Source organism: Macrotis lagotis, chromosome X (genome assembly GCF_037893015.1).
Source record: "Macrotis lagotis isolate mMagLag1 chromosome X, bilby.v1.9.chrom.fasta, whole genome shotgun sequence".
Lineage (NCBI taxonomy): Eukaryota > Metazoa > Chordata > Mammalia > Peramelemorphia > Peramelidae > Macrotis > Macrotis lagotis.
In genome coordinates this window covers 666,673,444-666,697,136 of record NC_133666.1, presented here as the reverse complement: position 1 = coordinate 666,697,136, position 23,693 = coordinate 666,673,444, and the positions used below count along the sequence as shown (strand labels likewise).

The 23,693-nt window shown below is 40.7% G+C and overlaps 1 protein-coding gene across 3 annotated transcripts in view; it reads right to left on the bottom strand.

Moving 5' to 3' along the window:
* Positions 1-17,513: 17,513 nt before the first annotated feature.
* SCARB1 (scavenger receptor class B member 1) overlaps positions 17,514-23,693 on the bottom strand; it is a 109,419-nt gene continuing 103,239 nt past the window's right edge. Inside the window, exon 12 of one of the 3 annotated variants that reach the window (XM_074205385.1) lies at positions 17,514-21,208. In XM_074205385.1, the coding sequence (XP_074061486.1) occupies positions 21,032-21,208 (177 nt within the window). In that variant the 3' untranslated portion in view covers positions 17,514-21,031. The remainder of the gene's footprint in view (positions 21,209-23,693) is intronic. The other 2 variants (XM_074205386.1, XM_074205387.1) reach the window with 2 other exon arrangements.

Sequence of the window (23,693 nt, the reverse complement as noted above, 5' to 3'; positions counted from 1 at the left end):
AATCTCAGACACTAGCTATGTGACCTAGCAAGTCATTTTACCCTGTTTGCCTCAGTTTCCTCATCTAATAAAAATGAACCGGAGAAGGAAATGGCAAACCACTCCAATATCTTTGGGGTTTGGGGTGGTTAGTTTTTTGCAAGGCAACGGGGTTAAGTGGCTTGCCCAAGGCCACACAGCTAGGTCATTATGAAGTGTCTGAGGCTGGATTTGAACTCAGGTACTCCTGACTCCAGGGCCGGTGCTCTATCCACTGCACCACCTAGCTGCCCCTCCTACAAGATTTTTGAGAGTCATTTTTGGTACAAGTATGCTGGCATTGGAGTGAGGATAACCTATATTAAAATGTCTCTGATTCTAATTAGTCATGTCAAGTCACTTCATTTCAGCAGAGTAGTTATTGGAAAGAGGGCTGGAGGAATCTGTAGACCTGGATTCAAATTCCAGCTCAATCTGACACTTCCAACCTGTGTGATTTTAGGTAAATCACTTCTCTTCCCTGGGTTTACTTTTCCCCATTTGTAAAATGAAAGGGAGGGGAGGGGAGGGGAGGAGAGGGAGGGAGGGTGGAGAGGGGAGATACATGGAATATAATACATGTGTTATATATAATTATATATTCTATGATAATATATAATCTATTATGTCTACTATATTGTATCTCTAGCATTATGTATTTGTTACATAAGATATATCTAATATATCACCAAATTTGTATTGTGTGATATGGTATGATATGATACAATCTGGTATAACATGATATGATATATCATATGTATGCTATATGTGATGTGAAACAAAATATAACGTCTTTTCATTGGAGTTGTGATTGCATTGGTATAATAGGAACTCCTTTAAAGGCCCTTGATGTGATCTCAATGAAAGCAGAGCCCCCATTGCTGCCTTTCTTTGATTTTCCTGTCACTCAACACAACACCAGATGTATAGTAAATATTTCATAAATGTTTGATGTCTACCTGCCTTTCTGCCTCTAGCAGTGCAAACCAGACTTACAGCTTCTAAGGCCTTAAAAGATATCCCTGATCATATTTGAATAAAGATATGATTCCATTCTAACCCAAAAAGTAGTTTGCCCAAGGTCACTTAGTCAATTTGGAGGCACCGGGTATGAATCCAGGTTTCCTAACTCACTATTCAGTATCTATTAAAAGGTTTCTCCACATAATCTTGTTAGATCTCAGTTTCTTTATTTGTAAAAATAAAAATAAAATGAGGGGGAAGATTTGGTGATTTATTTTTAGGTTTTTTCAAGGCATTGGGGTTAAGTGACTTGCCCAAGGTCACGAGGCTAGGCAGTTAAGTGCTTGATCCCATATTTGAACTCAGGTCCTGACTCCAGGGTCAGTGCTCTATTCACTGCATCACCTAGCTGCCCCCAAGATTCACTGATTTTTAAACTTAAGATACTTTGCTCAAAATTGTTTGACCCTGGATAATTCAGTTAACCTCCTTGTGCCTCAGTTTCTTCATATGTAAAACTATGAAAGGGCTAGACCTGATGACTTCTAAGGTTTTAAGGACCAGCTCTGGTCATCCTTCCAATGCCCCCTCCAAAGTCTGTCCAAAGGTCACACCTTAGCTGAGTTAATGGCCTAACCTGCTTAGTCGATAGCCTTGGAGGAAGGAGGGTCCCAGGACCCAAGAGAAGCTCCTTGTAGTAGAGTAGAGGGGAGGGGGGAAGACTAAGACGAATGGAGATGGCCCTGGATGTGAGGTAATCAGGGTTAGGTGACTTGCCCAAGGTCACACATCTAGTAAATGTCTGAAGTCACATTTGAACACCAGTCCTCCTGACTCCAGGGTCAGTCCACTATCCACTGAACCTCCTAGCTACCCATAAGTCAGCTAATAGACATTTATTAAGAGCCTGTTATAGGCTCTTAGGATGGAGGCAGTGCCAGATCTCACCCTCCTCCTCAGGGAGGGACTAACCTGTATGTTTTCTCTTCATTGAAGACTGGAGGTGAATTCTGACTTCATGATTCTGTGGAAAGAATTGAAGCCAACACAGCATGCCTTTATTATTCTGTGTCTGGAAAGTACTAAAAGGGAAGGAAATGGACCAGTGTCCTCAAATCTCTCTAGATGCTCTTAGTTACTGATCCTGATACCTGAGGGACCCATCTAGATTCTAGGAATTTTTTTTGAATTTTTAAAGACAAAAAACAAAACTCAGTACCCGACCCCAAGAAGCTAGGAGTCCTGGAGTCTCCTAGGAGAAGGGTTTGAGAAGGTCAGTACAACCCAATGGAATGAGCTCTAGCTCTGAAATCAGAAGACCTGGATTCAAATTTCACATCTTATTCTTTCTACCTGTGTGACCTTGGGGAAGTCACTTGATTTTTCTGGGGCTTGGTTTCCTCATTTGTAAAGTGAAGGGGAAAAGAACTCCATGGCCTTTAAGGTGCTAAGACCAAATGAGTTGTGAGGTCCCTTAAGTTCTAAACCTATCAATCAATAAATAAACATTCACTAAGTGCCTACTACAGGGCCAAACACCACTGAGCCTGGGAGTCGCCAGATCAGCTAGTAATACTAGCCATGTGACTTTAGAGCAAGTCATTTTTCCTCTCTACAAAATGGGACAGCTAAATTGCGAGTCAGATAGAGATCTGGGTCTGGAATCAGGAAGGCTCATCCTCCTGAGTTCAGATCTAGTCTCAGACACTTACTAACTGGGCAAGTCACTTCACCCTGTTGGCCTCAGTTTCCTCATCTGTAAAATGATCTGGAAAGTCACTTCATCCTGTTGGCCTCAGGTTCCTCATCTATAAATTGAGCTGGAGAAGAAATGGAAAGTCATTCTGTTATCTTTGTCAGGAAGACCCCGAATGGAATCACAGAGTCAGACAAGATTGAACATCAAACAACAACAGTGGGGCTAATGCCAACTGTCCTGGTCATGCTCTAGGATCTGTTTTGCCCAAAGTGTCAAGATATCTGTCTTCCTGAATAGACTTTCACCCGAGCGCCACACCCAGATAAGAAACAAAACTGGACTTGTCCCCAAGGGCAAGAACTATGTCTTTATTTGAAGGGTGGGGAGAAAGCAGTCCTTTCCCAGAAAGAGGAAGGAGATGAAGAACCCCTGGTCACATTTCCTCTTAGTAAGTTCTTAATAATTGCCTTTTGATTCATTGATCACATGGGAGATGGAAGGGAATTGGGGTGCACAGTAACCTATGACTTCAATGTCAGGTTCCGGTACTTCTACATCTCACCTAATCGGGCAACAAACCATCCCTGCTTCCTCATCACCACCATGACTATCACTCAGAATTTCAGTTTCCTCATTAACTAAAAGCTCCCTTGCTGTTACAAGAGACAAAGTCACTAGAAGTCACTAGGACTAATACCTGTCCAAGAAAGTCCAGAACTTTAATCCCAGAGGGCCTTATGCCTTCATATTTATATATCTGTATATGTGTGTGTGTGTGTGTGTGTGTGTATGGCTGTGGCTCCTCCCTCTACAGATGCAGATGGGGGCCTTTCCTTACCAGTGCTACTCTTCAGTCAGTCAGCCAGTCAGTGTTGTTTCTCCTTTGTCCTTGAAGAAAATCATCATATCAGGGAAGTGATGGCATGCCAAGCAAGTGAATTGGATTTGAGGGAGGGGGTGCTGTGCTAAGTCATCTGCCTCGCTTTCTCCTCCACTGGACCCAATAGTCAGATATGGATCAAGACGAATGGAGATGGCTCTGGATGTGAGGTAATCAGGGTTAGGTGACTTGCCCAAGGTCACACATCTAGTAAATGTCTGAAGTCACATTTGAACACCAGTCCTCCTGACTCCAGGGTCAGTACACTATCCACTGAACCTCCTAGCTACCCATAAATCAGCTAATAGACATTTATTAAGAGCCTGTTATAGGGACAGCTAGGCGGTGAAGTGGATAGAGCACTGGCCCTAGAGTCAGGAGGATTGTTATATGCCAATGCTATAAGTGCAAAGGAAGGCAAAACACAGTCCCTGCCTTCAAGGAGCTTACAGTCTAATGGGAGAAACAATAAGAAAACATATAAAGCAAGCTATATAACAAATAAATGGGGGGGGGTTACCTTTATTCTTGAAGAAAATCAATGGCATCTCAAGTGAAGGATGTCTTGACTCATGGGTGAATTGGATTTGAGTGAGGTATAGTTGTACAAAGGTGTCAGTCTCCAATCTCTTTTCCAGAATCATTAAAATTCAGTGGCAGGAGGGGTGGCTAGGTGACGCAATGGATAGAGCACCAGCCCTGGAGTCAGGAGGACCTGAGTTCAAATGGGGCTGCAGACACTTAATAATGACCTAGCCGTGTGGCCTTGGGCAAGCCACTTAACCCCGTTGTCTTTCAAAAACCTAAAAAAAAAAAAAAATTCAGTGGCAGGACAAAGGTCAGGATGACTGATGATGGTCAGCCTGCAGGAGATGACCTTGGCATCTTTGATGTCTGACCAAGCACTATGAGCTTTACAACTTCAGGCATTTTGAAACAAATTGCTTTCATCTGCCCATTCAGAAAGAAGGAGCTAGAATTAAAAGGGATTGGGAAAGGCTTCCTGTAGAATGTGGGATTTTAGCTGGGACTTGAAAGGAACCAGGGAAGTCAAGAGGCAAAGATGAGGACAGAGAACATTCCAGGCTGGGAGAAATGAAAATGCCTAGAGACTAGAGATGGAGTATCTTATTCAAAAACAGCCAGGAGACCATAGGGCTTCTGGAAGGAAAGGACCAGTCTAAAAAGACTGGAAAGGTGGGGGAGGGAGAGATTATGATGGGCTTTTAATGTCAAACAGAACATTTTGTATTTGATCCTGAATAGGACCTCCGATAACTGTCATTGTGCTCATAGCCTTCCGTCATTTCCTTCGACATTTCCAGAACACCTTGGAAGCACAGGTTCTAGGAGTCAGTTCTTGCTCTTGTCCTGACCACAGCCCATATCCTCTTAATGTCATCTGGCTCAGTCCCTGATGTCTACAAACAAGTATCCTTTGGGGGAGAAATTTTTTTAAAGCTTTACTAGCTGTGTGAGCCTTAGCAACTTACTTAACCACTGCCTGCCTCAGTTTCCTCATTTGTAAAATGAGGACCTCCCATGGTTGAGATCAAATGAGATAGTTCTCAAGTGCTCAGCACAGTATCTGTTACTTGATATATTCTTGGTTGGTTAGTTGGTTGGTTGGTGTTCTTTGTGTTCAAAGAGGACAAATGACATCACTAAGTCGGGGTCAATGTACAGTGTGTCCAACTGTGACTGATCAGACCAATATGAGCTCAGAAGGTTCTACCGCAGGTCAGGCACAAATAGTCCAAATGAATATTCGGGGTGAAGATGGTGCTAAATTTTCACATCTCACATTTCTTTTGAGCTTCTGTGATTCTGCTTCATCCATGGAACACAAAGCCTTCTTTGATACAGGCACACCATGCTGGGTGGTCCTGTGCCAGTGTCTACCATGCTTCATAATTGATTTCAAAGTTTTTCAGAGAAACATTTACTTGTATCCCTTCTTTTGACCTCCATGTGAGTGCTTGCCTTGTGTGAGTTCTCCATCTAATAGTCTTTTAGGCAAACATATATTTGGCATTTGAACAATGTGGCCAACCTGTCGGAACTGTTCTCTCTGCAACTTTCTATTTGAATGCTTGGCACTCAGTTCAAGAAATGACCTCAGTGTCTGGTACCTTATCTTGCTAGTGATCTTCAGCATCATCCTAAGACAATTTAAATGGAAGAGATTCAGTTTCCTGATATGGCGCCAGTAGACTATCCAGGTTACATGGGCATGTAGTACTGAGGTCAGCGTGACTCTGTCAACCTACAGTTGGTAGTCACTCTGGTTGGTGGTTCTTGTCCTTTGTTATCAAAATGCCCTCACTATTTTAGAGTCTTGCAGTGTGGCTGATTGTGGCTGATCAGACCAATACAGCTCGGAATGCTCTACCACAGGTCGGGCATAAAGAGTCCATGGGAACACCTGGGGTGGGCACTCTCAACTTACAGATGTCACATTTCCTTTGAGCTGCTTCCATTCTGCCTTCCTCATAAAGTACAGCCTCCTCACCGATGAGGGCACACCATGCTGGGCAGACCTGTGCCAGTGCCTCCCAAGCTGTACAATCAGTTCCAAAGCTCTTCAATGAGACCTTCAGGGTATCTCCTATATCATCTTGGTATCGCCTCTTCTGACCCCCTTGTGAGCACTTGTCCATGTGAGTTCTCCATAAAATAGTTTTTTGGCAAACATGTGTGTCTGGCATTCTAACAACATGTCCAGCCCATTGTAGCTGCATTCTCTATAGTAATGTTGGAATGCTAGGTAGTTTAGCTGGAGAAAGGACCTCGGTGTCTGGTATCTTCTCCTTCCAGGTGATCTTCGGAATCTTCCTAAAACAATTTATTTGTTTGTTTATTTATTTACTTAGGTTTTTGCAAGGCAAATGGGGTTAAGTGGCTTGCCCAAGGCCATACAGCTAGGCAATTATTAAGTGTCTGAGGTCCCATTTGAACTCAAGTACTTCTGACTCCAGGGCCGGTGCTCTATCCAACTGCGCCACCTAGCTGCCCCTTCTAAGCCAATTTAAATGGAAGAGACTCAGTTTCCTGACATGGTGCTGGTTTCACAGACAGATAGCAATGAGGTCAACACAACAGCTCTGTAAACCTTCAATTTGGTAATCAGTCTAATACCTCTTCTCTCCTACACTTTCTTTCAGAGCCTCCCAAATACTGAGCTAGTTCTGCTAATGCATGTGTCAGCATTACTATCAATGTGTACCTCCCTTGGTAAGGACACTGTCAAGGTAAGTGAACGTGTCCACAGTACTCAAACCTTCTCCATTTGCTGTAATCGATGTAATATGGATGGTGAGATGCTGGCTGATGGAGCACCTGGGTTTTCTGAGTGTTCAATGTTAGAACAAAATTGATCCATACTTTGTTGCATCTCAGATTCAGAGGCTGCATTGAGTGCACAATCATCCGCAAACTTAAGATCAGGCACCAACACTCCCTCCACTTTGGTCTTGGCTTTTAGGCTTTTCAAGTTGAAGAATGTCATCAGTGAGGTAGCTGACCTTGAGGCCATGTTCATCCTCAGTGAAGGTGTTTGATAACATGGCTGAAAACATCATGCTAAAAACCATGAGAGCATGGACACATCCTTGTTTCACACCATTGGTGACTGGGAAATCTCAAGAGCTTATTCACTATCCAGAACCCAGGCACCATGAAATTAATGTTCAGTACTTATGAACTTCTCCAGACAACCAAATTTTGACATAAATTTCCATAAACCTTCATGACTGATGGTTTCAAAGGCCTTGGTCAGATCTACAAATGTTGTATATAGACTTCTGTTCTGTTCCTAGCATTTTTCCTGGAGTTGTTGAGCAGCAAATACCATATCGACTGATTCTCAACCCCTTTCTGAAACCACCTGACTCTCAGAGAGGTGACCATCTTCCAAGTAAAAGATCAGTCTATAGAGAAGGACTCTGGCAAAAGAATCTCACCAGCAATCCTTTGGAGCTTCCCAAACACTGAACTAGCTCTGGCAATATGTGCATCAGGGATGTGGACATCCCTGGAAAGTAGACTGCCAAGGTAAATGAACTTAAACCACCCCATGCCAATCTGGCTTCTAAACTCATTATTCAATGGCTCACTCTAAAGTTATTTAAAACATGGATCTGGCACAGGACCACCCAGCATGGGTGCCTGCATCAAAGAAAATTCTTTGCTCTAAGAGTGAAGCAGAATCACAGCAGATCCAAAGAAATGTGAGAAGTGCAAATTTAGAGACAGCTCCACTCCAAATGTTCAAATGAACATGGACTATTTGTGCCTGATCATGTTATAGATTCTTCTGTCTCTTAATAATAATCAGTCACAGTTGGATACACTGTACAATGACCCCAACATAATTATGTCATTTGTGTTCTTGTACAATGGACTTTTTTATCATTCCTCATTCTTTTTGGTTCCTCTGCAGCCTTGCACACTGCTGATAACCATCTTTTCCTCTATAGGTTTTCATGACACTGTTCCCTCATGATCCCCTTCTATCTTCTGTTGAATCTTTAAAAACACAACATGGAGGCAAAACTAAAATGGCAGAATGAAGGAAGCACTATAGTCAAGCTCTCTCCACATTTTCCTCCAGACAACTTTAAATAATGCCTCAAATTAAATTTTAGAGTACCATAGCCAACAAAAGGTCATGGTGGGACATTTTTCAACCCAAGATAACTTGGAAGGTCAGAAGGAGAGATACTGGAGTGTGGGCTGGACTGAACTACACAGGGAGACAACAGCAACTGGAGTCATTGGAACAGCAGCAGCAGTAGATGGTAAGAGGATTGGACAACTCTTCAGAAAGAGATAATAAGGAACTCCTGTGTGGCATTGGGTGAAGGACCAGGTTCTCTTGCAACTCTATTGCCCTTACACAGTTCCAGAGTGAAGAGAAGTGCTTCTAGTCAAAAGGGAGCAAGGGCCCTGATCACTGCTCTAGGGGAGAAAGAAGTGCTAATAATTATAGCTACAAGGGAGCCAGGGTTCCTTGCTAAGTAAAAATCAAACTCCAGACCAGCAGAGCAGTGACCTTACCATACCTTTCCCAAACCATACCACCTTGGAAACACTGACAACCTGCAGATCCCTAGAATTATCCCTAGAACACTGAGGCAAAAAGTCCAAACCTTGGGACAGCTACCTCTCTACTTCCAACCTTCAGTAGAATCTAACTAATGCAAAATTCAAAATCAAGAAATAAGTTGGAAAATGCTACTACTAGTAGTCCTTTGGAATGGAAGAGAACCACACCAAACAATCTGATTGGAGGCCTGAGTTGCACAATTATATTTATTATAGTGAGCAAGGTATCCTTCTCCACTTGCCTTTCCAGAATTGCTTCATGACCCAGTTAATAGGAAACTGGACTACTGGAGATGATCTGGATGCTGTGGGAGTCTCATGACTTTAAATTAGCTTCGCTTCCTCCAGTATCATCAAGGCACCATGGCACATTATCAACTCTGGCCAAGCACCAGCTTGTGATATGTGATGACAGAGCATGACTACTCAATATTTCCTAACCTGTCTCTCAATGGACTAATCAACAGTATGGCTTTCCCTCTCAGAACTTTTACCTTTGAGCTACTCATCAGTATGAAATGGAAGAATACAACAACCCAATACATCCAAGCCTGTCTCCCAGTGGATTCTGGGAAAATGAGCAAACAACCACAATAATTTGATGATTAAAAAGTTATGGATAAAAAAAATAAAAGTTATGGAACAGGAGCAGCTAGGTGGCGCGGTGGATAGAGCACTGGCCCTGGAGTCCGGAGTCTAGTTCAGATCTGGCCTCAGACACTTAATAATTACCTGGCTGTGTGACCTTGGGCAAGTCACTTTAACCCCATTACCTTGCCCCCCCAAAAAAGCTATGGAACAGGGAAAAGAAAACTCAAAGTCAGAAGAAGGCAACATGGAAACAGTTACAAGCAAAGCCTCAAAATGTAGAGTGGACAGAAGCCCAACAAAAAAAAAAACTCAAAATTTTTAAAAAGTGTGGTAGGGGAAAATGGGAAAAGAAATAAGAGTGATGCAAGATATTTATTTAAAAATAATACATAGGGGCAGCTAGGTGGCGCAGTGGATAAAGCACCGGCCCTGGAGTCAGGAGGACCTGGGTTCAAATCCGGTCTCAGACACTTAATAATGACCTAGCTGTGTGGCCTTGGGCAAGCCACTTAACCCCATTTGCCTTGCAAAAACCTAAACAAACAAACAAAAAAAAAAAAAAAACAGAATTTGCCAGTTAAGGAGGCTGAAGAAAAAAAGAACTTCTTAAAAAGTAAAGTTGGTCAAATAGAAAAAGAGATACAAAAATGTACTGAATTAAACAATTTCTTAACTGGAATTATCTGACAACAGAATGTGACTACTCAATATTTTCTAACCTCTCTCTCAATGGACCAATCATTCATACATCCTTCCTCTCAGACCTTCTGCCTTTGAGCTACTCATCAGTATGAAATGACAGAATGCAACAACTTAATACATCCGAGCCTATCTTGGGCAACAATAAAACAAAGTCAAAAGAATGAAAAAATGGAAGAAAATATGAAATATCTCATCAGAAATGCAACTGATCTGGAAATAGTTGTTAAAAAAAAAGATAATTTAAGAATTATTGTACTATTCAAAAACCTTGATCAAAAAAAAGAGCCTAGGGGGCAGCTAGGTGTCTCAATGGATAGAGCACCAGCCCTGCAGGCAGGAGGACCTGAGTTCAAATCTAGAATAATACACTTAATAATTTCTTAGCTGTGTGACATTGGGCAAGTCACTTAACCCCAATTGCCTTGCAAAAACAAAACAAAACAAAAAGAATGAATAAGAAAAAAGAAACATATGGGGAGAAGTGGAAAGGGAGAGATAGAATGGGATAAATTATTTTACATAAAAGAGCTTTACAAGAAAGAGCTTTAAGTTTTTTTTAAATTTTATTGTTTAAGGCAATGGGGGTTAAGTGACTTGCCCAAAGTCCCACAACTAGGCAATTATTAAGTGTCTGAAGTCACATTTGAACTCAGGTCCTCCTGACTCCAGGGATGTGTTACTCAGTTGCCCCAGAAAGAACTTTTATAATAAAGGGGAATGTGGGTACTACTTGAATCTTTTTCTCATCTTAAGTGGTTCAAAGAGGGAAGAATATTTACAGACACTCAGCTGAGTATAGAAATCTATCTTTCCCAATGGAGAAGTGAAGGGGATGAGACTAAAAGATGGGAGGACAGATTGGAGGAGGCAGTAGTCAGAAGAAGGTCAGAGGAGGGGCAAGATAGAAAGAGAGAAGGATAAACAAAAGAAAATGGAATGGAGGAAAAGGCTCAAGATTAGTAATCATAACTGAATGGGAATGGGATAAACTCTCCCATCAAACAAAAGCAGGGGGCAGCTAGGTGGCACAATGGATAGAGCACTGGCCCTAGAGTCAGGAGGACCTGAGTTCAAATTCAGACTCAGACCTTTAATAATTACCTACTTATGTGACCTTGGGCAAGTCATTTAACTCCATTGCCTTGCATAAAACAAAACAACAACAAAAAGCAGGTAGCAGAGTGAATTAGCAACCAGGATTCAACAATATATTTACAAGAAGCACACTTGAGACAGAGGGATATGCTAAAAGTTAAAATAAAGGCTTGGAGCAGAACCTATTGCTTCAAACTGAATTTTTTTAAAGTCATGATCTCAAATAAAGCAAAAACAAAAATATATCTAATTTTAAAAGTTAATCAGGGGGTGGCTAGGTAGCACAGTGGATAGAGCATCGGCCCTGGAGTCAGGAGAACCTGAGTTCAAATGTGAACTCAGACATTTAATACTTACTTAGCTGGACAAGTTGGACAAGTCACTTCATTCTATTACCTTGCAAAAAAGAAAGAAAAAAGAGAGAGAGAGAGAGACAGAAACAGACAGAGAGACAGAGGGAGAGACAGAGACAGAGAAAGAGAGAGAAAGGAAGGAAGGAAGGAAGGAAGGAAGGAAGGAAGGAAGGAAGGAAGGAAGGAAGGAAGGAAGGAAGGAAGGAAGGGAAAGAAGGAAGGAAGGAAGGAAGGAAAGAAAGAAAGAAAGAAAGAAAGAAAGAAAGAAAGAAAGAAAGAAAGAAAGAAAGAAAGAAAGAAAGAAAGAAAGAAAGAAAGAAAGAAAGAAAAGGTTAACTGTTACAGGAGGAAGCAAACAGTAAAACTATACTGGTGGGGAATCTCAACTTTCTCAAAACTAGATAAATCTAATCATATAAATAAAAAAGAAGTTAAGGAGATTAATTGAATTTTAGAAAAGTTAGATATGAAAGATCTCTGAAGAAATCTGAATGGAAATAGAAAGAAGTATTCCTTTTTTCCTCAGCTATACATGCATTGCACCTTTAAAAAAAACTGTCCATATGTAAGGGTATGAAAACCTCACAAGCAAATGCAAAAAAGTACAAATATTAGATGTTCCCTTTTTAGAAAACAACTCAATAAAAATTACATTAAATAAATGACTTTGGAAGTATAGATTAAAAATTAATTTTAAACTTGATGCTCTAATCTTAAAATGAGTGGGTCAAATAAATCATAGAAACAATCACATTTCATTCAAGATAATGACAACAATGAGACAACATACAAAAATTTATGGGAAGCAATCAAAACAGTACTTAGGGGAAATTTTATTTTTCTAAACACTCACATCAGTGAAAAAGAGAAAGAACAGATCAAGGAATAGACATGCAATTTAAAACAATAGAAAAAATTTAAATCCCTAATTAAATCCCAAAAGAGATATCCTAAAAATCAAGGAAGAGATTGATAAAATAGAAAGTTAAAAAAATGAACCAATAAATGAAACTGGGAGTTGATTTTATTTTTTAAAAAATCATTAAAATAGGTAAACCATAGGTTAATTTGATTCTTAGAAAGAAAAAAATTAAAATTACCAATATAAAAAATGTAGAGTGTATGAACTTCCAATGAAGATGAAATCAAAGCAATTATTAAGAGCTATTTTTGCCCAATTATAATGCCAGTAAAAACTGATAATTCAGTGAAATGGATAGACAATCACAAATATATAAATTGCATAGATTAACAGCAAGGAAATAGAATACTTAAATAACCCTGTCTTTGAAGAGACAGTTAGATGACTAAGTAGTTATAATACTGGGGGTGGAGTCAAGAGGACCTGAGCTCAAATGTGATTTCAGACTTTTACTACTTGTGTGAGACCCTGGGCAAGTCACTTAGCCTCTGTTTGCCTTAATCCATGAAAGAAGGAAATGCTAAACTACTCCAGTATCTTTCTCAAGAAAATCCCACATACAGCATAGTCTGCATGGCCATGAAGAACCAGAAACAACTGAACAACCACAGGAATCTTAGAAAAAGAAATTGAAGGAGTCATGAATGAAGTCTCTAAGGAAAAAAAAAAATAACCTGATGGATTCCAGTACTATATAAACTATTATATATATGTATATATATATATATGTATGTATATATATATGTATATATATATATATATGTCTATCAAACTCCTTCTATGATAAAATATAGTTTTGACACTTACACCAAGGTATCAAAGGAGGGCACAAACAGAAAGAAAACTATAGACCAATTTCCCTAATGAGTACAGAGGCAAAAATGTTAAGTAAAATACTAGCAAGGAGAATATAGCAAACATCACAATAATCATACACAAGGACCAGCTGGAATTTATACTAGAATGTAGCGATGGTTCAATACTAGAAAAACTATCAACACAAATGACCATATCGATAAGAAAAATAACAATTGCATGATTATATCAATAGATGTAGAAAAAACATTTTGGCAAAATACAAGACCCGTTCCTATTCAAAACCACTAGTGAGCATAGAAATGAAGAAATCCTTTCTTACAATAGTTAATATCTTTCCAAAATCATGAGCAAACATTACTGTTAAGGAAGATAAGCTAAAAGCCTTCCCAAATAAGATCAAGAGTAAAGCAAGGATGTCCATTATCATCATTACTATTTAACATTGTATTAGAAATGCTATTTATAACAAAAAGAAATGAAAAAGAAATTGGAGGATTACAATTGGCAATAAGGAAGCAAAATTATCATTCTCTGCTGACAATATGATGCTATACTTACTTCATTCTAGGGAATTAACTAAAAGCAAGTTGAAATAATGACTTTGTGGATTGAGCATCAGCCCTGGAGTCAAGAGGACCTTAATTCAAATTTGATCTCAGACACTTAATTACCTAGCTGTGTGACCTTGGGCAAGTCACTTAACCCCCATTGCCTTGCCAAAAAAAACAAAAAATGAATGAATAAGAAAAGAAACATATGGGGAGAAGTGGAAAGGAAAATGGAGAACAGATAAATTATTTTACATAAAAGAGGTGTCCAAGAAATAGCTTTATTTTTTTTAATTTTATTTATTTATTTAAGGCAATGGGGGTTAAGTGACTTGCCCAAGGTCACACAGAACTAGTAAGTGTCTGAGATCAAATTTGAACTCAGGTCCTCCAGGGTTGGTACTCTATCCACTATACCACCTAGCTGCCCCAACTACATTGATTCTTAACCTAAGGTTCATGAATTTTTTCCAATTTGTTATTGACTGAGAAATAGAATGGTGGAGCAGTAAAGCAGATTGGTACACATGGATGTCTCCATTGTCCATCTCTATAAAGGAAAGGGAACTAGGTTACCCTGTGACAATCTCTCTCTCTCTCTCTCTCTCTCTCTCTCTCTCCCTCCCTCTCTCTCTCTCTCTCTCTCTGCCAGTGCCAACAAGATTCATGCCCAAGTCCTCCTTAATTGACTGGTCCTTCATCTATCTATATATCTAATTGGTCATCTACCCATGAGCTAGCATGGCTTCAAAAAGAGCTAAGAAAAATGCCAGATGCATAATAGAGGTTGGTATAAAATGCTTGTCATCCTGACCAAGACCTTTGATATCTCAGTCATGAGAACTTGGGGAAGATCATGGAAAAATTTGTACTATCCCAGTCCATAGTGGAGTGAAGCAGGACTGTGTGAATGCTCCCATGTTTTTTGTCATGATGTTTTCAGCCATCTTATCCGATGTCTTCAATGATGATGAAGATAGCATCAAGGACAGCTACTGCACTGTCAGTTAACTATTTAACATGAAAAGACTGCAAGTCAAAATTAAAGCATAATTATGCAATCAATGTGACCACTGATACTGAGGTGCAACAGAATATGAAACAGTTCTCTTCTGCCTTGGTAATTTTGATCTAACAATTAGCACCAAGAAAACAGAGGTTCTCTACCATCCAACACCACAACACAAATCCAAATGTGGAACGAACCATCAGTTACAACAAAAGGAGAAATTATGAATGCAGTGGAGAAGTTCACTCACCTCATCAGTCTACTTTTCAAAGATGTCTACATAGATTATGGCAATGCATGAGCCATGAACTAGCTCAGTGTTTGGGAGGTTCCAAAGGAAAGTATGGAAGAAAAGAGGAATTAGAATTAGACTGACTACCAAATTGGCCTTATTATTATTATTATTATATGCCTATGAAACCTGGAGAGTCTACCAGCTCCATGTCAGGAAGCTTCCATGGAATTGCCCTGGGAAGATTTCTGAAGATTACCTGGCAAGATAAAGTACCAGACACTGAGGTCTTTTCTTTACCTGAATTGCCAAGCATTCAAACTCTATTGTAGACAGTGCAATTTCAATGGGCTGGCCATGTTACTCAAATGTCAAACATATGTTTGCCTATAAAATTAATTTATGGAGAACTCACACAAGGCAAGCATTCACAAAAGTGATCAGAAGATCGCTGCCAAGGTCTCTCTAAAAAACTTTGGAATCAATTGTGAGACACAGGAGACACTGAAAGGCATCCAGTATGGCGAATAAAGTAAAATTGTAGTAGTTTAAAAGAAATGTGGGATGGGTAAATTTAGAGATCTCTTCCTCCCAAATGTTCAGACAGACAATTTGTGCCTGACTTGTCTGTGTCTTTCAAGCTAGTATTGGTCTCATCAGCCAGTACAGTTTGATCTCAATGTAGTGATATCATTTTGTTCCTCTTTGAATAAGAAGAGTCACAACCAACCAAAGATGTATCAACATTGCACGTGGTATATAACAAGATAAGATCAAAATGGGTATATAATGTGGACCCCCAAATTAGGGCAAATTAGGAGGAGCCTGGAAAATTGCTTGTCAGATCTATGGATGTGGGAAGAGTTTATGACTAAACAAGAAATTGAGAGGATCATGGAAAGCAAAATAGGATAATTTTGTTTAAAAATTTTTTTAAGATTTTACACAAAACCAATGCAGCTAAAAATTACAAGGAAAGCAGGAAAATAGGGAACTTTGTTTACAGCAAGTTTCTTTGATAGTGATCTCATTTTTCCTTGTTTATAGGGTTTGGAGTCAAATACATAAAAATAATAATATTCCCCATTTAATATGGTTAAAGGATACAGCGAATGACAATCAGCATAACTCCCTCTTACTGAACTGAGAACAATTCTCTCTCCATCTTGTGTGAAGCATTACCTCACCAGTTAAAAGACTTCCTTGCCCATTCCTCTCCCAGTGACCCCTCCCTAACATCCTGTGTGCTAACTTCTGTTCTATAAGACTTCAAAGGTTCCCTGATTTCAGGAATCCGTTTGATCATCCAGGTCAAGGTATCTTATCTAATTAGCCGATTCTTGAAACATCCCCTCCAAATTTTCTTTTGCCTGAAGCTTTCCCCCAGAGCAAATTCAATAAACCCCAAAACAAGTTTGATACTCCTGGGTCTCTTTATTCCTGCACTACTCACAATATGAACAAAGATATTAGCGGAGAAGATCAAAGTAATAAATAGTCACATTAAAACCTGCAAATTAAAATAATTCTGAGGTACTCCCTCACACTTGTTGGATTGGCTTTAAGACAGGAAAGGAAAATGACAAATGTTGAAGGAAATGTGGGAAAATAAGGTTACTGATGGGTATTAAAGATGGGGCAGCTAGGTGGCGTAGTGGATAAAGCACCAGCCCTGGAGTCAGGAGTACCTGGGTTCAAATCTGGTCTCAGACACTTAATAATTACCTAGCTGTGTGGTCTTGGGTAAGCCACTTAACCCCATTTGCCTTGCAAAAACACTAAAAAAAGAAAAGAAAAGAAAATAGGGTTACTAATAAGTAGTCTAACTATTCTGGAGAGCAATTTGGAACTATGCCCAAAAGATAATATATGCATACCCTTTGACCCAACAATATCACCACTAGGGTTATATCCCAAAGAGATCAAAGAAAAATGAAAAGGATCCATATGTACAAAAATATTTACAGTAGTTCTTTTCGTGGTGGCAAAGAATTGGAAATCATTGGGGTGTTCATCATTTGGGGAAGGGATGAACAGGTTCCGGTCTATGTTTTGGAACACTACTGTACTATAAGAGGTGAAGAGCAACAACATTTCAGAAACGCCTGGGAAGACCAATATGAATTGATACAGAGTGAAGTGAGTTGAACCAGAACAATGCTCGCAATAATAGCAACATTACTATAACAATGATTAACTGTGAAAGACTTAGCTATTATGATTAGCACAATGATCCAAGACAATTCCAGAGAACTTATAATGGAAAAAATACTATCCAATCCAAAGAGAAAACTAATGAACTCTAAATGTACAATAATATATACTTTTTTCACTTGTTTTCTTTTTCTTTAATATGGATATATTTTGCATGACTTCATACATATAATTGATAGTATATTGTTTGTCTTCTCAAGGGGTTAGGGAGGAGCCTAAGAGAAGGAAAGAATTTGGAACCGAAAATTTTTTAAATGAATTCTAAAATAAATGAAGCATAAATAAAACCATGACATATCCCCCTAACTGTGAATAGTCTCTACCCCAACCATTTTAAAATTGAAGAAACTGAGGCAGGCAGATTTAGATTAAACATTTATTTAGCTTTTTAAGATTTCAACATCATAGATTTTAGAGTTAAATCTTAGACACCATCAAGTTGAACCCTCTCCTCACATTATTACAGCTGAAAAAACTGCAGCTCAGAGATTAGGTCATACAACTAATAAGTGTGTGAAGCAGGGCCTGAACTCAGGTCTTCCTGACTCCAACTCCAGTGTTCTATCTACTGAACCTCCAAAGTGCCACAGGTTTATTTATCATCTAATAATAATGATAATAAGTAGCATTTATATGTTTAAATCCATCAAAACTAAGTCATGGTAATTATAATACCAAACCCGACTCTGAAAAGAGAAGTAAAGGTACCACCCTTCTTTCTTTGTGGAGGTGGGGGACTATGGGTATGGAATATTGTATTTATTGTCATTTGGTGGATGTATGATGGGTTTCGTCTAATGGCCTTTGTTCCTCACTCATTATTATTAATTTTATTGTTATTATTATTTGTTTTAAGGCTAGGGTGGGGATTGTCCGGGTGGCCTGCGGGTTGCATAAGGTCCATGAAATCCTTTGGTCTGGCACTGCCAAAGCAACTGCAGGTGGGAACTAAAAACTCAATAATCTAGGAGATCTTTAGAAGTGAAGTAATTGAATGTTTGACCAAATATAACAGATGAATGATGTTATAAATATCCAAATGACCCTTGTCAGAAAAAAGGTTCCTCACTCCTGTTGTAAAAGAAATCTCATACACTTCAAAAAGATAAATTCAGGGGCAGCTAGGTGCACAGTGGATAGAGCACCGGCCCTGCAGTCAGAAGTACCTGGGTTCAAATCCTGCCTCAGACACTTGATTATTACCTAGCTGTGTGGTCTTGGGCAAGCCACTTAACCCCATTGCCTTGCAAAAACTAAAAAAAACAAAAACAAAAAACAAAAACATAAATTCACTTGAAAATAAAAATGTAAAAAAACATGTCTGAAGTTGTGACTGGCTCTCTGGATAGTGAGAAAAGGGAAGGGCATATTTGAAAATGAAGGTGATATTAAAAACAAGAGATAATATAGATTTTAAATAAGATTACATAATATATCTTCTCTCACAACCCCTAGGGCATGGATTACATACCTCATCACATTTAGTCACTATGTTGGGAATTTTTGCTTCACAGTTTTGTTTCAGTTATAGAGATTCAATTTGGGAAATGACTCTAACAACAAAATCCAGCAATATCATTTTTCAAAATTACAAGTCATTTGGGACCACTGGTGACAAGCAAAGGAAGTATCATGATAAAACAGATCAGAATCTGACTTGAAGGACCTCAGTGGCCAAAGAGATCCATCAGGAGCTGAGTGTAGAAAGTCTAACAACTCCATGGTTGAGGTCTTCCCTGACAGAGAGCCCATCAGAAGCAGCTCATTCCATTATATTCCAAGCAAATGTTTCCTTACAACTTCCATCAGCTTCCCCTAGTTCTTTCCTCTGGGGTCAAGCCAACTTGACTACAGGACAACTCTTCACATATTTATTGTGTGTCCTCTGAGACATCCCTTCTTTAAGCTAAGCCGTCACCCCCCCCTCCCACTCCATGATCCTGAACTCATCCTCTGGCCTCATCTCATGGCCATGTCAACTCTCCAAGAATCAGTTTCTTCACCCAAAAGAACAGCTAGAATTTATATTGCATTTTTAAAATTTGCAAGGCCCTTCTCAAATAGTATCTTATTTGACCCTCAGAACAAACCTGGGGAGGTGTTTTCATTATCCTTATTTAAAGGTGAAGATTATAAGGCAAAGTGGTCTGTCCAGAGTCATACAGCTAGCAGAATATCTAAAACAGTATTTGAACGCAGTTCTGTCCAGATCCACTGAGCCAACCTCACTCCAACTATAAAATGGAGATTATTAATTAATCTTTATCTGTCTCAGTCTTCTCATCTATAAAATAGGGATTATACCACCAACACTCCAGAGTTGAAGATAAGTGGATTAATATTTGAAAAACCCTTTGCAAACCTTAATAAGCACTAGCAGTCATTATTATTTGGGATGCTTACTCATCATTAGCTAAACAAAACAAAGGAGGACCGGATTCAGCCTCCACAATCCCTCTGTCCAGTCAGACTGAATTCAGCTCTCATATCACACTTCCCTTTCCCTCAATCTTTCCTCCAACTTTTTGGTCATATATCTCAATGGCCTTCACTGGGAGATGCTCCTGCCATTGTTCACAGGAACCTAAGGATAGATGATGGGTTGAGGCCAGGGAAGCAATGACCCCAGACCAAAGAGGAAGGAGTAGGGGCCAGTTCCAGGCCTCACCAGCGGTGCTGGAATGAGGATAAATTAGGGTCAAGCTCTTCCCGCTCCCAACCCTGCCCCTTACTGAAACCCTCAGCCCCAACACAGTCACAACTTCAGACATGTTTTTTTACATTTTTATTTTCAAGTGAATTTATCTTTTTGAAGTATATGAGATTACTTTTATTTCATTTTCTAGTAGAAAAAAAGTGAAAAAAGAGATAGACATTTGTCCAGGAGACCAGAAACACTGTTTGCCCAACCATAGTGAAGTGGGGCATCAATTTTCCAGTTCCAAGGGGATTGTAGGGGCCCTGAGATCTTTCTCCCCAACTCTGCCTTGTTTCCCTGGGAAAACATAGAGCACTGGGGGGGGGGGGGGATGAAGAGGGGGGGGTTTCCAGTGTTCCCAAGAATGTAAAGAGGAATCTCCCAGGACCACATCCTTCTGAAGTAGACAATATATCTCCATCTTTATTAAAAAAAACTAGACCGGTCTGTATGAAGTCTCTGGGAAGTTCAACAGTACTACAACCCCAAAAGGGATGACAACACTGCCTTGGACCACAAGTTAAGAGGTCTCCGTAACTGAAGGGGGCATCCAGCCTGTTCCCTGGGGGTGATAAAATGACCACTGGTCCTACCCTTCAGCTCCGGGGCCCGAGGGGTCCCCATCAATGGTGTCCTCGGCCTCTTGGGTGCGGCGGCTATAAAGGACCCAAGTGAGCAGCAATCTAGACCCTGGAATGAGTCTCCAAGTCCAACCTGGTCAAGCTCCAATAAGATGGAAGTGCTAGGTTCCAGAACCAAGACACGAGACATTACTACACAGGGGAGGGGAAGAAGATAGTGAACAGAGGGGTGGGATAAGCTAAGGCTCATATCAGCTTGAATTCACTTGGCTGGTTGTGCAGTACATGGTGCCTCCTGGCTCCTTTGGAGAGGACCAGATTCAACACCTTCAAGATGTTCTGGAGTTCTGGGATCTGGACAGATCAAGGGAGATGGAAGGAGCTGGAAATTCAGGTGTCAAACTCATCCCAGATTGGCTCTTATCAAACGTCCCATCCTCAAATGTACAATTTGGGAGTCTTCATTGTTGAGATCATCTCTATGCGTGCAACTCTCTCACTCTCTCTCTCTCTCTCTCTCTCTCTCTCTCTCAAACACACACACACACACACACACACACACACAGACACACACATATACACACTACGTGTGCACTCATGGCTAAACATGTAAAATGGTGGCATCACAGCCACTATGGACAGGCAGATGAGGCACGCAGGACTTGCTGGTGGCAGGTTGTCCGTCCTGGGGGGTGTCCTGGAGGAGAGGAGTCTGGGAGCCGGAAAGCTGGTCTTCTACAGGGCCTAGCCCTTCATGGAGAGCAGCCCTGGGTGTTCTCTGTGGATGAGAATGGACTAGGTTACACCTCTCATCCCACTGGTACAACCCCACTTCCCTCTGCACCTTTCCCATTACCACATTGACATGACTTTACTTGACAGGGAACCCACCTCCATCTGAGGGATTTTAAGGCCCATTCTCCTCCCTTTGGGTATGGCTTATTTTCTGGAATGACCCAGAAAATCATAAATGCATGTTATTTCTTGCATTCGATTTCATGGTGTCTCCCCCATAAGAATGTACAATAAGGTATTTTTTTGCCTTTCTGTCCCCATCACCTAGTATACACCAAGTGCCTATTAAGTGTGTGTTGGTTGATTAACATTGAATAGATCTCTTATTTTACAGATGGTGAAATAATTGAAATCCATCTAGCCAAAGTTTCTTTGTCGGTCTGGCAGCAGAGATGGAATGGGTCCCTGGCCTCCCCCTCCCAAGGCCAGCTCTCCTTTTTGCATTAGCCTGCCTCACCTCACCTCAAAAAAAGAGCATTTTCCTTATGCCTGGATCATCTTCCTAAACTTAGAGGGTATCTTTCCCTCTTGCCAGTCTGGCAGATCACCTTGCCCCAAACCTCTCTCTTAGCTCTCCCCTCTGGATACCTCTCTGGTGACTAAGAAACAGAAACCTAAGAAATCCAAGCAGAGGTATGATGGTAAATGTTTAACAACCAGCTCTCTCAAACTCATAATGTACTTTTACAGTTTAATCTGTATTTATTAACTCTTTCTAAAGACTTTTACTGTTTATTGATTCAGTGTGTATCAGAGGTCTGGCCTGGGGGAAAATAAGTCAATTAAAGCCCCTGGAGTGAGCCATCCAGCCCCATGGCCAGAATCCCAAGGGCTCTGATGTCAAAAGTATTGGGAGAGTCAGCCTCATGGAATGTATAGTCAACCCCCACTGCCTATGCGTGTGCGCACACGCACACACACACACACACACACACACACACACACACACACACACACCACCATTGAACAAGTTCAGGAATGGTTGGGGGAAGAGGGAGGGAGGAAAGCTGCCTCTTGAATCAAAAAACAAATACATATTTGGGGCTGGGGGTGGAGGTCTAGGGAGAGAAAGGGTAAATACTGCTTGCATAAAGCAGTCCCCACCAGTATCCTTGCTCAACAGGGGGAAGCAAGCATTTGAATAATCCCTCTGCAAGCCTACTCTGAGGCCCATGAGGACAGACTAATAAACTAAATTAAACTGATGCTACAAATAACCCCCCCTCCCTCCTCCCCTCCTCCCCCAGGCTTACACATCTAAAAATATGACCACAGCTGGCTGACTTCTCTTACAGTTGGTGCTTGGAAGGCCCCGCAGAAAGCCCTGCAGAACCTGTCTCTTTTTTTTTGAGGGGCGGGAGTGCATGAGGAGCTGGCACTGGGCCCTGAATATAAGAATACTGAGGCTACAGGAGCCCAGAGTCAGTGTCTCCCATATCTAGGCCTCCATGTTTTCTAATATTCTTTCTGATTCTCAGTCTGTGACGATAAAAAGCATTCTAGTCCATCCAACTTGGTTTTCAGTTATAGACTCTGGAGGCCCAGAGAAGTTGGTCTCAAAGGTGGAATTTGAACTCAGCTCAGGTTCCCATCCTGAACTTAGGTCTCTATATCACACTGCAACCCCCATCCCCCATTTCAACTCAGCCCCTGTGAGGGGAAACCCCACTACCTTCAATGAGCTTGCAGTCAGGGGGAGGCGTTCCCCTCCTCCAGAGACGTCACCAAAAAAATGATCAGCTACTAACTTGGGGTAGAGTGGGGAGAAGACCAAAGAATTTTCTGCTGCCCTTCTCCATCCCTTTCTCTCTCCATCCTCAGAGATCAGAGGCAGCACCGGCCTTGGAGTCAGGAGGACCTGAGTTCAAAGCCTATCTCAGACTCTTAATTACCTAACTGTGTGACCTTGGGCAAGTCACTTAACCCCATTGTAAAAACCAGAAAACAAACAAACAAACAAAATAATTTGTCTTGGGCCAGGAAGGAGACTGCTAAGTGGGGAACCCACCAAGTAACTTGGGAGATTGAATCAGAGTTGGTGGAGAAGTGTCTCAGAATTCTCCCTCAAGGGTCAATGCCAGCCAAAGCATGCCCAGGGAGAGTCTGCAGTCAGAGGTCCCCAGGGAGAGTATAGCCTCCAAATAGGAATAAACTCTGAAAAAAAGAGATTCTCCCATTTCATGGAGCTGGTGAAGAATGAGCTTTAGCTGAGCCTGTAGGTTATAATCCAGTAGCATTCCCCACCTCCCACATACACTTTAAATAAGAGACTTTTACAGATGGGAACCTGAGGACTTCATTTTCATGTTCTAGTCTCTGCCAAGTGATTTAAGCAAATTTGTGGGGGCAGGCAAAAGGAGGCCCCTGCCAAAGCCCCTGAGTAAGGACCAACGGAATTTACCACATCCTGTAATCAGTAGGCCCCATATTTATTTCAGAAACTTGTACCTGTTCTCTCTGTAGATTGT